General features: G+C 37.6%; 1 protein-coding gene across 1 annotated transcript in view; it reads right to left on the reverse strand.

The window, feature by feature from the left end:
* Positions 1-16,676, reverse strand: part of MLLT10 (MLLT10 histone lysine methyltransferase DOT1L cofactor) — a 188,836-nt gene that overhangs the window by 14,087 nt on the left and 158,073 nt on the right. Inside the window, exons 11-13 of the mRNA XM_077772493.1 lie at positions 13,940-14,115; positions 3,085-3,202; positions 1,666-1,738 (exon numbers count right to left, since the gene is read on the reverse strand). Coding sequence (XP_077628619.1) covers positions 1,666-1,738; positions 3,085-3,202; positions 13,940-14,115 — 367 coding nt within the window. The remainder of the gene's footprint in view (positions 1-1,665; positions 1,739-3,084; positions 3,203-13,939; positions 14,116-16,676) is intronic.

A 16,676-nucleotide genomic window follows, 5' to 3' on the forward strand; every position in this document is an offset into this window, starting at 1 on the left:
AAGAGGGGAACACGGAAATACTTTCCCCACTAAGCAAATGAACAAAAGTCCGTTGGTTTTCTACTTTGAAAAGAAGAATAAAACAGTACAGAAGCAATCACAGCATAAAATTACAGATTAGTCACTTGATGTTATCATTGTGTGCTTCAGATTCTTAGTTTCAAAAGAAGGAATATTTCATTTCCTATAGAGCTCAATTAGGAAAAATACTACTACTTTTAGGTCATCCAAGAATTTTATAGGAAAAGAAACTAACTAGTGGTACCACTAGAAAACAGGAAAATTCGAGGTTAGTGAACTAATCTACTGATAAAGATGTTCCTTAACAGACATTACCAATACATCAGCAACACAGCAACAGATGCTAACAGTAATTTTTAATAGAATACTGAAGTTCAAATAGTTGAAAAATTTTAATTTCCCATAGTTGAGAGACAACTCCAGAATGGGCTTTTCCCTCCTTCTCTTCTCCATTCTCACCCAAGTCTAACCATGCTTGAGGCACAGTTTACAAAATTAGAGAGCAGACAGAAAACAAACTAGAAGAAGGTATAGAAGTTGAAAGTGGAATATAATTAATGATAAGAGAGCTACAGACTAAAGTTCGACTGTTTTCTATAAACTGGCACAACTGGCACAGTATTTCCTTGGACAGAAGACATGGGCACTTACACCGTGCTCAGAAAAATTCCACCATTTCAGGAGAACTCTGCAAAGAGCGTTCTGCTAACTTCCTTATCTCCTGAAGCACCTAAGTTCTTTCATATAACATCTAAGACAATTTTACAGAGCAATATAATACATTTATTATACTTTGATTCAGATCATTTTAGGAACTAGAGGGATTTCATTTTATTTAGCTTATTTTTTTAGTAATCTCTACACCTAACGTGGGGCTCAAACTTATGACCCCGAGATCAAGAGTCACCTGCTCTTCTGACTGAGCTAACCAGGAGCCCCAAGAAGTAGAGGGAATTCAGAAATGAGCCCCAAGAGGGGCACCTGGGTGGTTCAGTCGGTTAAGCGTCCGACTTCAGCTCAGGTCATGATCTTGTGTTTCATGGGTTTGAGCCCTGCATCGGATTCTGTGCTGGCAGCTCAGATCCTGGAGCCTGTTTCAGATTCTGTGTCTCCCTCTCTCTCTGCTCCTCCCCTGCTCAGTGCTCTGTCTCTGTCTCAAATATAAACTATAAAAATAAATAAATAAATAAATAAATAAGATATGAGCCCCAAGAACTAGGAACCAGAGATGAAGGGGTTCAAGTGCACTGCCTACAACACAGCTAAAACTGTAACCCAATGTTGAAAGCCTTGAGTCTGTAGCTTCAAAGGGTTTTAAGACTACTTCGTAACCAAAAAGATTTAGCCAAATTAATGTATTTAACAGTACCAGTAGCTAAATATACAAATGATAAAAACAAGAGAGTTCAAATAGACTGGAAATCGAAGAAAGGGTAGGTCTTTCTAAAAGCTTACAATCTAACCATGTGTGTAAATTAATATTCAAATTAATTGAGAATCATTTTTCTGGACTGTCCAGACATCCTTCTTATCTACAGAATGCTTTTACAGCCTCACTAATGTGTGCTCTGATAGGAGATAAAGAAGTCTCCAAATCTCCAAACGGCTCCCCTGCCCCGCCCTGCAGAGCAAACGGGCGCTTACCGTGGCGAGAGACTTCCCCGGGGTGAGCTTCCTCTGCCAGCCAGGCCGCGGCCATTGTCTCCGAGATCTTGATCTGCAGGGTAAATATTTCATAGCTGATAAAGTGACTCTCACTAGATAAGAGGTTTTAAGCTCTTGCCCTGATTTTCCCTAAAACGTTCATAAAACCTTTACTACTACTTTGCAGTTACTATGAAAGTAGATCTAGTATGTTGCTAGTTCAGAATTGCTGAACTGTGGCATGTTAAGGCGTTGTCCCTACACGTTTTTGTGGGTGTAGAAGGCCATGGATTATGTTCCGTTCTTTCATTCCTTTCAATTTTACAGCACAGAAGCGTGGTTTGCATTTGCAGTACCCTCCCCTCAGCCACTTTTAATTTCTACGGTTAAAGTAATGAATCACAGCTGTGGACAGCTCATCTGTATGCTTATCACAGCAAATCCTTATGCTTTGTATTTTTTAACACTTTGCATCCCAAGACAAGTCATAAAATACATAGTGTACTGCATAAAGCCACACACTGTAACTAAAACTACACACCTTCCGTGGATCCTCACACCAAGAATAAAGTCAAATATAACCCTAAAGATTTAAATGGACAAAAACAAGTAGGAAGATAGCATTCTGTACTTAAAAGGGGGAAAAAAGTTAATTTCTTCAGAATAATTCTTAGGTAACCCCAAATATCTCTGCTTGAAACGTAACTTGCATTTCCCCTACAGTCAGTTCCTTATAAAATCACCCAGGCTGGCCTCCCCTTATTCTCAGTCAGGTAACCTCTGACCTGAACGGGTAAAGACATGACTGATCCATTCTTGGTGAACTGCTAAACCCATTCCCTTCCCCCAAACAGGCATGACTACTTGGACATGTCAACAAATCCTTAAGGATGGAATGAAACAAAGCAAATCCAGTGGCTCATTAAAACAGTACAAGAGGCAAATGCTACAAAATGTCAACTGGTAAAAATTCACAGGATTACTAAACACTGTAGAAATTCTCTAACAGGATTTTTTTTTTTAAACCAAGTTTGTGGAATGCAATTTCATGAATTATGCAAATAAAGGTTTAGGCTATTCACAGAAAAGCCCAGTGTTATGTTACTTTCATTGCACAGAACTAAGAACTGAACACATCAATCACAAAAGTCACCGGAGACATTGTTGCATTCCTGCCTACTGATGGCTCTGCTTAAACATTTACATTTCAGACAGTAAAAAAAGCACATCACTACTTTGCAGCACAGCACACTATTTACTTCCAACTGTGACTCCTCTGGTTGGGGGTGGGGGTTGGGGGGTGGGCACAATCCTGTATTAACCACACCTTCAGCCTTTTCAAAGAAAATGAGCTAAAGGCAGGGACAGGGGTGGGGGGATTTACACTGGGGGAGAGTTTAAAAATTCTTGAAAACTTACCTGTTTGATTGTTTTCAGACTGAACTATAAGAGCTGCCACTGATGAATTTGGATTTAATCTATTGCCGTACATATGAGATGGTGCCTGACTAAGAGAAGGTCCAGACAGGGTATTTGCCTAAATGAAAAGAATTACAAAGATAAATGAACTATATTAGAAAATATCTTCATCTTTTCCTCCTGATAGACCTAGTAACTATTTTCTCTAACCTAAGAATATAAGCAAACATTCCCGACTTTCTAAAGAGGAAAATTTACTCTTTCTTGTTTTACCATTCCAACATTCCAGTTTTTGAAAAGTTACATAATTCNACTAACAAAACCCAGCAGCGTGGTAACCCTGTGAACATATGACTAATTATTTAATCTTATTAAACCATTTACAAAATAAAGGCAGGTAGACAACAGATGTCTAACAAATACTTCAGTCCCTTACATCACGGGCCGGCTAAGGAGGTCAAAAGGGCCAATTTCTACTTTTAGTGTTTTAACTATACAGAGCTATATTTCCATTGCTTAACTCTGTCATTAGTAAAACCTGCACACTATTCTGTTACTTCCTATTTTGATAGACTTGGAAGCCTGCTGCTTTTTCTGTTTTGTTTTGTTTTTATTTTAAAAGAAAGCAAACAGGCATCACAAGTATGTTTTCTATACAATGCAGAGCTCAACGAATCACAGCTTTGCCCTGACCCCATATAAGGCACTGTCTTTTTGGCAGGAAGCCAGCTCCACTAACTGAAGGGCTGGTCCAAAGTTTGTAATTCATTCATGTTGCTAACCACAATTCTGAGGGCCTCTCCTGGGACTTGTGCCAAACAAGGGAAAATGAACCCTTAAACAGATGAAGCTACGGAGGCTGGCCAAAGTCTTGCGTAATCCAATGTAATAAAAATGCCTTCTTTGATGTGAATACTTTCTCCCACTTTCTAAGAATATTATAACCTTAAAATGTGGCATTTGGGGAACAAATCTCTTGTACACAAAATACTGTTACTCAAAGAAGGCTATTACTAGCCCGAATACTTTTCAGATTTAACATAACCAGAGATTTTAAAGTAGATTTCTTATTCTTTTTCATGAATGAAATCAAGCTTAACCTTTTATAAAATGAAATTATTGTATAGTTATTTCAGAACAGAATTCTGGAAACGAATTTCAAAGGATCGAAGCATTCTAATATAAAGAAGCTAAATAATAGCAGAACAAAAGATGTGGGACGTTCTACCACGTACAACTACACGCAAGAGACCAAGGCATGTCAACACAGTAGTTATAAAAAGCAAAATATTACAGAAAATAAACTGAGTTTCTGGAAAGATTCAGACCCTGCCATTATATATGGCTTCTAGCCAACTTACTGGGCATGAAAGCTGGACTTTACAATTCACAGAAATGGTCTGTGAGGTAGAATCCTGTCCTTGCTTTCCATTGTTTCAAAGGGCGTATTTCCTAGTTCTTCCTTTAATGTCTAGGTTTAATTTCTGGGTTTCATTTTTTCTCTTATTAAAGATGTGTATACAATGCCAATAAATGTATACTATAAAGTCTTGTTTAACTAGCCCTCAGTAAAAGGTAAGTCACTAGGTCATACTAGACACTTACCAGGTATTTAGTAGTACAGCACACTAAACATAAAATTCATAAATGGAAACATAGCTAATATTTTTGGTTTTGTTTTTGTGTTTGTTTGTTTGCTTGGTTTTACATTTTGGCTTCTCATAAAATAACTTAAGATAAGAAAAATCACCAAACAGACAAACAGAAAGACCAGATGTTACTAGTCCCATGTGTTAGCAGCTCAGGTACCTTATACCTAAAAATATTCTTTGCTGAGCCAATTTGTTCTTACTCTAGATATAATTCTAAAAATATCAACTAAGCATATAAAAAATTAGAAGTGGAAAATTAACTAGAAAGAGGAAGAAAAGTCACTTCTTGAGACATTTGCTTGCAGCAGGAATCAACAGCTGACAGTATGAGAAGAAAGAAAAAGAGGAGTGAGGTGGCGCTCCAAGAACGGGGACGTCTAGATGCCTCGCATGTGCACCTCAGCCTTCCGGCTCTGCTGTTTCGCGCAGTCATCTGTAACGGCTGCAACGTACTAATATTACACCAGTTGGGTTATCAGTTTTATGAGCTGACTTAGTCTCTTGATAAGAATCAAAAGATCCTACTCCAATCAGAAATATACTTTTTCAGGAAGAGTTCTTTCTGAAAGGGCTTTATATTTATCCTTAGTAGCTTCAAATCTTTTGATGTAGTCTTCAAATTGTCTCAATTTCTCTATCACACGTTAGGCCCACCATACTAAACAATCAAAATGCAGAGCAGGACTGCATAATAACTGATCTACATAATGACTATCCTCAAGAAGAAGATAAATCATCTTTAGCATAATTCCCAAAGAAAAAAGTAGATGTTTTATAAAGGTGGCAGGCAAAAGTAAAATTAATAATAAAATAAAAACCTAAAATGGGAATATATTTTTCATTATCCTAAATGATCAATTTCCCAAATTCCTTGAAAAAGTAAAAATTACCTGGTAGTTTGTTTTTAAAAAATTATTGCATTTATTAAAACCAGAAACTTTGGAATGAGATGAAAAGTTATCAATTTTATCAGATAGCATTTTGTGGGGTATTAAAACATCTAAACCACTCTACATTAAAACTCAAGTCATTAACATCATTTTAAGCAGTAACAAGAGTTACGAATCCACAAATGTCTGACACTGCTTCGTCAATACTTCGGAAATGATGTTTAGAATGGTTAATGTTGGGTACCCATGATCAGCCTGTTGCCACCTCTGGGACAAAAAAATCCTCATCAGTTTAGTGAAAAGATTCTACAGCTTAGTAGCAATAAGAAGAGTAAATGAGGGGGGCAGGGGCAACTTACTGAGGAAAGCATATATATAAGGTTGGGCATTTTGTAGACTCAAAAATTTCTGTTGTCTTTAACAAGTGAAAGCACTAAGATTCTGGAGAAAGGAAGGAAGTCCATGTGAACCTAAGAAACACTGGTAAAGAAACATAAAGGACACTTGAAAGCTTTAATTGTAAGAGAAATCCGGAATAAAGGAAACAACATACACATACTTCTCCCACAACCTACTTTAGATGGGAGTTTTTAAAAGTATACCATACATCTACTTCAGAAGAGCTGGTATAAAAGACTGGCCATTCTTTTTGGAGAGAAGTACCTCTACCTCAGAACACTTCCACTGAATCTTGCCCAAGAAAGGAGAAGGGCTACTAGGGACAGAGATCCCTCCTGAATCTACTGGCACTATATAAGAACAGGGGTTGTTAACTCTGCAGAGGTTGATGGAAGGAAATCCAAGTTATATGTGAACTACTTTTGCAACTTCTCTAAATACCGTACATCTATAATTATTTCAAAGAAAGTCAAGGGGTGCTTGGGTGGTTCGGTCAGCTAAGCAACCCATTCTTGATCTCAGCTCGGGTCATGATCTCTGTACTGACAGCACAGAGACTGCTTGGTATTTTCTCTCTCCTGCTCTCTCTGCCCCTCCCTTGCTCATTCGTGATCACTCGCTCTCTTTCTCTTCTCTCTCTTTCTCAATATAGGTAAACGTAAAATAAGACAAAAACAAAATTATAAGTCAAAACAAAAGAATAGTTAATAGTGTCCCACTGAAATCACAGCATCTAATCAACATGTGAAAATAGGTGTTGGGTTAGATCAAGATAAAAATATTTAATAAATATTGTAAGTTCATATTGCCATAATAAACTTCTTTTTTAAAGTTTATTTATTTATTGGGGGGGGGGGGAGGAAGGACAGAGAGAGAGACTATCCCATGCCATCTCTGTGTTCCCCAACTCAACATGGGGATTGATCTGATGAAGTGAGATCATGACCTGAGTTGAAACCAAGAGTCAGACGCTTAATCCACGGAGTCACCCAGGTGCCTCACCGTAATAAACTTCTGCTTTAGCTTCCAATATATGATATCTCAGAGTTTTTTGTTCCCTCCCCAAGATTAATTAAAAGGAATCACTTCTACTCAAGATGTTATAAGACACTTATTCTAATACTCTGGCAAAAGCCTCACTAAGAGAAGTATAATTATTTTCAAGATGGACCCAAAGACAAGTAGAGGAATAATAAATTGAATAATTACTGAGGTAAATTTAAGCTATCTTGAAAAAAAAAGAGTATGTTTAGGTTCCTGAGTCAAAGAACCCTAAGCAAACTTAGAATAAGTTATACTAAAACACCTAGGAAGATACATAGGTCACTACCAAGGCAGTATTCAAACTCAAAGCTGATAAATCCAAGAAATTTAGTATTTCCTAAGTAGACTCACAGACCATATTAAAATATTAACAAGATCAAAATGACATTTCAGCTTGAAATTTCCCCTGCTGTTACTAGTTCCCCTCCTACATTTCAAATGTCTGCTTATGACCAGAGAGAAATTTTGAAAGAACTCTAGCTGTAAAGCAACTCTACCAATTTTCTAGGCACTTGGCTCCTCCTAAAAGAGTTAGACCATGAAGGAAAAAAGTTGGACTAAGCCTACTCAATTATCTAAATATCAGAGTTAAAAGTGGACGTTGTTTTATTACGGCTTTTTTTCTTCCAAATGTTGCTAAAGGCAGAATAATAAAGAATAAACAACAAACACTTGGTTTGAGGGGACAGAACTTATAAAAACTTCACTCTTGGAAAGTATCATAGCAATGCATCACCTAGAGGTGGGAATGGAACCTTATATTTTGATCATACAGAAAAGGGTTACAGTAAGCATTCTTTAAATGCACAATTAACTTGTCAATAAACATTAAAGTCACATGATTCAAACAAGCTCACAACACAGTAAGGCTTCTTCAAGCGTTCCGATCCTGACACAGGATATAAAATATATTCTTCCAAAATCCTGTCAGATTCATCAAATTGAGTATTACTTTTAAAAATTTCTATTTCATATACATCCTTAGAAGAAAACAATTTTCATGCTCACTGTATCTGCCATAAATCAAGCTTTCTCACCTAGGGCAAGGTACTATATCTCTCTCTGTCTTCAACTTCCATTTGGAAGAATGCAGATAATAACGGTACCCACCTCATAAGAATATTGTGAGAATTAACCGAGTTAGTATACAGGACTTATAAAGAATCCGTGGCACATGGTAAGCACTCAAATTTTAACTTGTTATTTTAAAAATTCTTTTCATAAGCTATTATGACTTACATTTTTCCATCAACTTCGCTGGAGAATATAATTTATCAATTATATTTTGATACTAACATGGCTAGATTTCAAAGATTAAAACATTTCCTTAAGAAAAACTAGATGCGCCTGGGTGGGTCAGTCGGTTAAGCGTCTGACTTAGGCTCAGGTCATGATCTCGTGGTTCATGGGTTCGAGCCCCACATCGGGTTCTGTACTGGCAGCTCAGAGCCTGGAGCCTGTTTCAGATTCTACGTCTCCCTCTCTCTCTCTGCCCCTCCCCTGCTCATGTTCTATCTCTCTCTGTCTCAAAAATAAATAAACTATTAAAAAAAAAACCTTAGATGGTATAAATGTCTATTATGCAATGATATTTTGTGTATTCTATAACATAGCAATACTGCAAATATAATAAGGATTCAAATATTTTAATGATAATTTATACTTTTTTTTCAATTTGCAAACACAATCTGACTACAAAAGTTTCCAGGAAAAATTAGAGAACACAATGGAAAGTTTCAGATATTCTCCAACTCAATTCAAACTTTGCATTATGAAACATATTCTGATAACAGACCCCATTTCTGTGTCAGCTCCCAACAGTAAGGCTTTAATACTCAGCGTGTGATGAGAGATGAAACCAAGTGTGAACAACTTTCAGGTCCCATGAGTAGGCTGACTGTTAAAGCTGTCAGGTTCAATTGCATCATTCCACATTATTCAATGCCTCAAACTGCTCCCTAATTGTTAGGAGCTTAACGTATTCAAAACCATTGTTTAGGCTAATGCTGAAATGCCCCACAATTGAGTTTCTATAAAGTAGTGGGAGGGATTAAATTGTAGTTCAACCATCACTGAACACTCATGATTGGACAACAGGACTGTAGAATAACCAACCAACTCTAAGCAGGTTTCCTAATTGGTTAATACATAATCAATACATCATCACCCATCTTTTTGGAAAAAAATTTAGTCCCTAAGGACTAAAGTAGCTATTGAAAGAATTTAAGACTTCAGTCAACAGCTGAATCTAAAATGGCTAAAATTCATATATCTATGTTAACATGGTATTATAAATCTTAACAGAAAAAATTTTAATACTATTTTTAGTAAGGGAAGTACCTTTGTACAATTTATCTCCTGGTAAACAGGCTGTTTCTGTAACAGCCAAAATTAAGTCCTATAATAATTGTAACATCAGTGTAATAACCACTAATTCCAAAGTACTTTATGGTCTAGAAAGTATTTCCTCTCATATGAACTTCATAATGTACCCATCCCTATAGCAGATAGGACAGGTATTTAAAGTATTTTATTTTACACATGAAAAAAAATTGACACCCTCAAAGTTAAAAAGCCCTGCCCATAGTTACACTAGTGAGTAGGAAAGCTCCTGGAATCAGAGATTTGTGGCTCAAATTTCTGCTATTTGGCATTGTGTCACAAAAATGGACACAAGTAATATTCCTAACATTTTCAAAGAGATACCTCTTGACACAGAGGCACACCGCTGGGAAATTCACTGTCCTGGTGGTGATTAAGTAAACCAGACAGCAGGCTCCAGAGTCGGACTGCCCTGCATCCAAACTTAGTTCAAGCACTTACTAGACACCCGATGTTGCGCGGTTATTTACATCAGCCAACAGCAAGTGACATTACAAAGCACTGATAAAAACTTATTTTGCTCAGAAGGTTAATATCCTTCAAATTACAAGTCATTATGAAACTATTTAAATCATAAAAGATGAAACTTTCATTCTGGCCAATCAAGTCAGAGGTCTTCTGATGTCAGGTCTATCTGCCTGGGAAACTGAGCCATTTCCTCAAAGAGAATGGAAATGTCGTATCAGACATCATCTGAAAAGAAATCGAGAACTACATCTAAGACAACTCCACACACGTGCGCGTGCACGCACACACACACACCCCAAAAGTTATCATACTGGAAAACAAAGTATTCAAAGCTGACTGAAATAAAAGTCTCACAGAAATGTGTGAAGGTACTTAACTGTACCTTAAAAATACTTAAATGCCTGCATTTACTAAATATCACATAAATAAAGCTTGAAAGTTCCTTCATCTAAAATTATTTTTAGGGGCGCCTGGGTGGCTCAGTTGGTTGGGTGCCTGCCCGACTTCGGCTCAGGTCATGATCTCACGGTTCATGGGTTTGAGCCCCGTGTCGGGCTCTGTGTTGACTGCCAGCTCAGAGCCTGGAGCCTGTTTCAGATTCTGTGTCTCCCTCTCTCTCTGACTCTTGCCTGCTCATGCTGTCTCTCTCTTTCTCTCTCAGAAATAAATACAACATTAAAAAAATTTTTTTTAAATAATTATTTTGAATTTATTTTTTATAATAGTAAACACAGAGTTAACGCGGAACCAGGATTATATTCATGAAGAGCACGCCCAAGAGCAAAACCCAGAATGCAGGAAATACAACTGTTTTTCATTACATTCAGTCTTAAAATTCTTCTATTAAAGGAAACATCCTTCAAACAAATGCACTTGAATTTTCCCAAAAGACAAACAGAATGAACATGGTACTAGTAGACAGAGTGGAATTTGAAAGGCAAAATGAAAAATTAATGACACACCTACAGAAACTAATTTATACCTCTACTCATGATACAACAAGGGCAGAGCGTATCATTTAAAATAAATCATATGGACAGTAGTTCTATCTTCCAATAATGTTAAAAACTATCAACTATACTGTTATCTGAAAGAATAATTACTCTAAAAATAAATAAATAAAACAAAAGGATTTAACACTGAAGAATATCAAACTAGATGATCAAACATTTTTAAAAGGTTTTTTCAAATTAGGGCATCACTTTTTTCCCTATAATTTTATAAGCATCTCCTTTTCCCTCCATTAATCCTGCACAATTCTATTCTCAGTTTTTAATTTCTATTCAGCTCTTCCTGGTCTTACCTTCCTGACCACTTTCCAAGGAACAATTCTTAAGATAGCAAATAAGCCAAACAAGAGGCCTGTCTATCTTACTTAAAAAACCAAGGCCAGAAAGATCAAGAATAACTCCTGGNGATTTATATTTTCTAAAAATACTTGCTTGCTAGTGTGATGGTTTTCTTAACAACTGTAACAAGACTTCCGTAATCACATTTTAAATATTGGTAATTTTAATTAACCCAGTTACAGCACTGCTAATCAACTACCTGTAAAGAAACCCTAAATAACAGACTACGATTTGATTACCTAAACACAATGAACTGTGCAATCTGAAAACAAACAGGGCCCATATCAAAGTTAAACAGAAATAAATTTGTCAATTTGAAGAGAAGATCCAATTACCAAGAACATCCCAATTTTTAGAGTCCTATCTAAACATTCAATTTATTCTCGATATTTTTGTATCCTTTACCTCACACATTGCTTAGAAGATTCGCATTTTGCACATTCACTACCAACACTATTGTCTCAGGCAGCTAAATTGAAGTAGTTCTGCACTCAGTTCAACTGAGAGGTCAATGTGCCTCAGTTGCCTGGAGACTGATGGTTGCTACAGCAGCACCAGATAAGCCAGGCTAAATAAGCTTCAGCTTGAAGGCAGAAAGCATTTCCTGCTGGACAGAAGCACAGATGCAGTTGCCTCAGCACGCAGCATTTGAGTCTAACTAGATGATCATATTTATAAGAGACCCATCTTACTGAACATGGAAAACGGATAAACAGTAAGGATTTTAATTGGACTGAATCCTGGATTACTTGCAACTATGATTTCTTTGTTCTTCAGTTGAGTCATATGTTAAGTGGAATTTTCCCTCTAGCTATAAATTTCTCTTCACCACCACTTCCCCCATCTACCTCCCTAATGCCAACCCCCAAAACCACAAACATAATGAATGAGAAGAAATGAGATTTTTGCTTAATTCAGCCTGGAATTAACCAGAGAGTAATTAAAACAGACTTTTATAAGGAAAGAAAAGGAAAACGCACACTGAAAATGTTCATGTGAGACTTTGTCCAAGGATAGAAAGCTATCAACAGCATATGGCTACACTTAATTAAAAGAGATGAAACTATTTACAAGAACCATTCTCTCATTTATCCTTTCACCCTCTCTAACCCCACACCCCTGTTATGCTGCCTACCTCACCGAGGCTAGTGAAATGAGCTACAAAAAACTCTCCTAAATTACTCAAACTCCCCTTATTCAGGTTGAGAGGTTCACCACATAGTTAACTCTCATTTTCAAACATGATACCACTAATCGCACCACTGGTTTTCTGTGAACTGTCTGTTGTTTATTCTAATACCTGATCTAATTATAATGGTGACTGTGCTGAGCCATTACATACTTTTAAAAATAACTAATGCTGTACTTTGATGTACAGCTTACAGAAAACACTTAAAACATGTGTATATTTATTTATTTATTTTTAATGTTTATTTCTGAGAGACACACAGAGTGCAAGCAGAGTAGGGGCAGAGGGAGAGACACAGAATCCGAAGCAGGCTCCAGGCTCCGAGCTGTCAGCACAGAGCCTGACGCGGGGCTCAAACTCACAAACTATGAGATCATGGCCTGAGCCAAAGTCGGACACTTAACCAATGGAGCCACCCAGATGTCCCAAAAAGTGTGTAAATGTTCTAAAAGCCTGTACAATGGAAACTTTTAACACATACATAAAGCATAAACGTACAGCAACTTACAAACAACAAACTAACAGTCCGTAATTAGAAACTGGTCTCTAGTGAAGCGGCGGAGGAGGGAGTGGGGGTGTGGGGGGGTGTGTGCAGCTTTGCCAATTTACTGTCCTATTTATAAAATACAAGATTATGGTTTTTCTGATTTGACTTTTGCTTTTAAGGTATTCCTAAAAACTACTGACCTATCAACTTATAGTTCTAAAGTGAAGGAAAGGGATAAATTTGTGCACAGTCACCAAGAGAGTCACTTATTTGTAATATTCATGTACACTCTTTCTCTCCCACTAGGAAGAAAACAATACAGTACTTAAAGGGATCAATCACTCTTTAACCTATATTCTCCTACACTGGCTTTTGAAAATTTAGACCCCAGATAATCATATATTATTTCTGTGATTTTTAAAATTATAAAGGGAATTTTTTAAACCACAAAATTGGTTTGTATTTTAAAGTCCTACTTCTAATTTTTGTATTTTTACTTTTTAAGTTTATTTACTTATTTTAACAGAGAGAGTGAGGTAGGGGCAGAGAGACAGAAGGGGAGAGAGAATCCCAAGCAGGCTCAGCTTCATCAGCGCAGAGCCCGGGGTGGAGCTCGAACCCGTGAACCGCGAGACCATGACCCGAACAGAAACCAAGAGTCAGACGCTTAGCTAACTGACCCACCAGGCAACCCAAGTCCTACTTTTTAAAAGAAAGAATACAAGCCCCCACCAAGTTACCAGTTTACATCATCAGGACAAAAATAGAAACTTAGAAACTGAAAAGAATCCACTGAAGACAATGTATTCCTTTGTCCTCTCTCATAAATGCCATGTGAATATGTCTATTATTTCTACTAACATGTCAAAACAAATTGAGGTATTTTATAAATTCCTATAGGAAGCCCTGTTTCATTTCTTTCCTCTCCCATCGAATTCGCTTTCCAAAATGACAAAGCCACCTACAGGTCACTTCACCGCGCTGCCAGGGTTTACCTGAGTTGTAGCAGCAGCAGGGGCCGCAGATGCTGCTGATGGGGAGACAGCTCCCACTTGCTGCAAATGCCCAGAAGGTTGCTGAGGTAAATGAGAACTGGAGACAGGAGTACTAGATCCTGAGCCAGATACCACATTTGGAAAGGATACTGCTACATCATTGCTGTTATAAATACCTGAAAATAAAAAAAGTATTTAAATATTGTATAACTTAGCTGTCAAATGTGTCACAGACACTCAATATTAATCATTAAGTTAGAACACCCCCGTTTCCTCCCGATCCCTCCCTCAATGATAAATTTTATTGGTGGTGATTAAAAAAGAATATATTAATAACTGACTAAATACTGACTTGTCATAAGATACTTGTTTAAAAGAACCTAAGTCTTTTTTTTTTTTTTGGTAACAAAAATGGTTTTGCCATGTGACTGGGATCACATCAGGAAGTGCTTTGTAAAAATAACTAAGTATTTTAAGAATCCCTAAGAGCAAAGAAATGTTTCTGAAAAAGGAGAATGAAGCAATTAGAGCTGCATAAAAATCACCTGGTAAGCTTTTCAAACTGCAGATCCTAGAGCCCCAGAATTCATGATTGAGAAAGAGGTGTGAAATGGGGTAAGACTACGTTTTAGAAAGGCCACGCAGGTTACATTAGAGAAATTAAAATAGAACAGAACTAGACTTGAGATTCAAAGATTCGTAAGTGGATTCTAGAGAGATTCAGGAGGAAGAGCGAACAGACTGCATGACTGAATGGGGTGGGTGAGTAGGGGTGAGGATGGACAGGGAGAGAAGATTAAGGTAACGACAGTGGACTACAAGCTGGTGGTAACAGTCACTTCAAGGACACAGGGAAACAGGATGGAGGCATGAGAGCACTTTCAGAAGCACGTGGAGTTTAAAGACCGAAAGAAAAGGGGGACTGGGTGAAACCAATTCATTCTGAAAAGTGGAAGGGAAGACAAAGGAGAGAGATGATGAGCGAAAGTTAAGGGGAAAAAGGAGTTACTAAAAAAAATATTTTGATTTTTTAAAGAAGGGAGATCATGCTCATATGCTCCACAGAGGAGAGGCTCTTTGAGGATAAAAGTGAGAGATGGGGGTATCTATAACCCAATACGGTTCTCAACCAGGGAGGACTTCTGCTCCACAGAGACACGTGATAAGGTTTGAAGACATTTTTAGTCGTCAAAACCAAGAGGCACTACTGATGCACAGTAGGTAGAGGCCTGGGATGATACGGAACATCTTAAAATGCACATGGCCGCTCCTCACAGCCAAGAATGATCTGTATTACAGTGTCAGCAGTGCAGAAGCTGAGAAATCCTGACGTAAACCAAGGCTCCTGAGAGGGTGGGAGAAAATAGATCTTAAGATCCTAAGAACTCAACACTGTAACAAGAGGAAACCAAGAAAAAAAATGAACCTAAGTGGGTTGCAGTTAAAACCAAAAAAGTTAGAAACTATAGCCCTTGAAAGCAACAATAATTATTTACATTTACAGTACAATTTACTTTGTTCTAAAGAACTTAAGTATTACTGAGTCTTAATAAATAAAAGTCCCTATAATCTTCAAACAAGAAAAATAAAGGAATGAGACATTTTTAAAGGCCTTACAACTATAACTGAGAGTCCTAAGATCCTTTTTCTACAATTTCTCCAGAAAAAAAGATAATTTATTCATTCAACAAATGCATCCATTCCACAAACATCTGAGAGCTCACTGTTTGCCAGACATTATTCTAAGCCCTGGAGATACAAAGCCATTCAAGTAATGTGGTCTCCGCCTTCAAGAAGCTTAGTGGAAAAAAGAGACTATTACAAAAGACTGTGAAGAGTGCTATGATAGAGACATCCTCAGGGGCTCTGAGCACATAAAAAGGGGTATATAACCCAGACCTGAGGTGAGAGGATGAGGGTCAAAAAACTTACTGGAAGAGATGGATGCCTTTAAAGCTAATTTCTAAAGGAGCTGTAGAACCGAGGTGAAGGGTGGTCTGAGGAAGAAACACAAGACCATGTAAGTACCATCTGTATAGCTTAAGCAAGAAATGAGGCTAAAAAAGTAGGCAGGAATCAGATCAAGAACATTAAAAGCTAAAATGTTAAAAATTTAGAGACAACAGGAAACCACTGAAGGATTGTAGGCAGAAGCCTGGTGTGATCAGATTGATGTTTAAGCAAGACACAACCGACGGCACAAGTGGAAAAGAGACTGGGGAGGGGGTTTAAGGAGAGACTGAGAAAGCTGTTTAAGTGTTGCTACAATAATACTGAGGAGCAAAAAAAGAGATTCAACTAAGTTAATAGTAGTAAAGATACATTCTACAGGCAGAGTTCATAGTCTGGTGCCTAACAGGACCTCAAGAACAAAGAAGAGGGAAGAATCAAGGGTGACTCTTAAGTACCAGTACGTGGGCATGTGGTGGTAGTGCTCACTGAAACAGGAACAGCAGCTGGGAGCATCTAGTACTGTATCTGGTTACTATATGTAGGTCACCCCACTAGCATAACAGCCCAATGAGGTAAATATTACTCCCATTTTACACAACAGCAAACAGAAGCTTAAAGAAATAATTTGCTGCGGCGCCTGAGTGGCCCAGTCCATTAAGCATCCAACTCTTGATTTCAGCTCAGGTCATGATCTCACTGGTTGTGAGTTTGAGCCCCACGGAATTTTCTCTCTCTCCCTCTCTTTCTGCCCCTCCTCTGTTTGCACTCCTCTCTCTCTCAAAAT

The sequence above is a fragment of the Crocuta crocuta genome, unplaced genomic scaffold, assembly GCF_008692635.1.
Source record: "Crocuta crocuta isolate KB4526 unplaced genomic scaffold, BGI_CrCroc_1.0 scaffold96, whole genome shotgun sequence".
Lineage (NCBI taxonomy): Eukaryota > Metazoa > Chordata > Mammalia > Carnivora > Hyaenidae > Crocuta > Crocuta crocuta.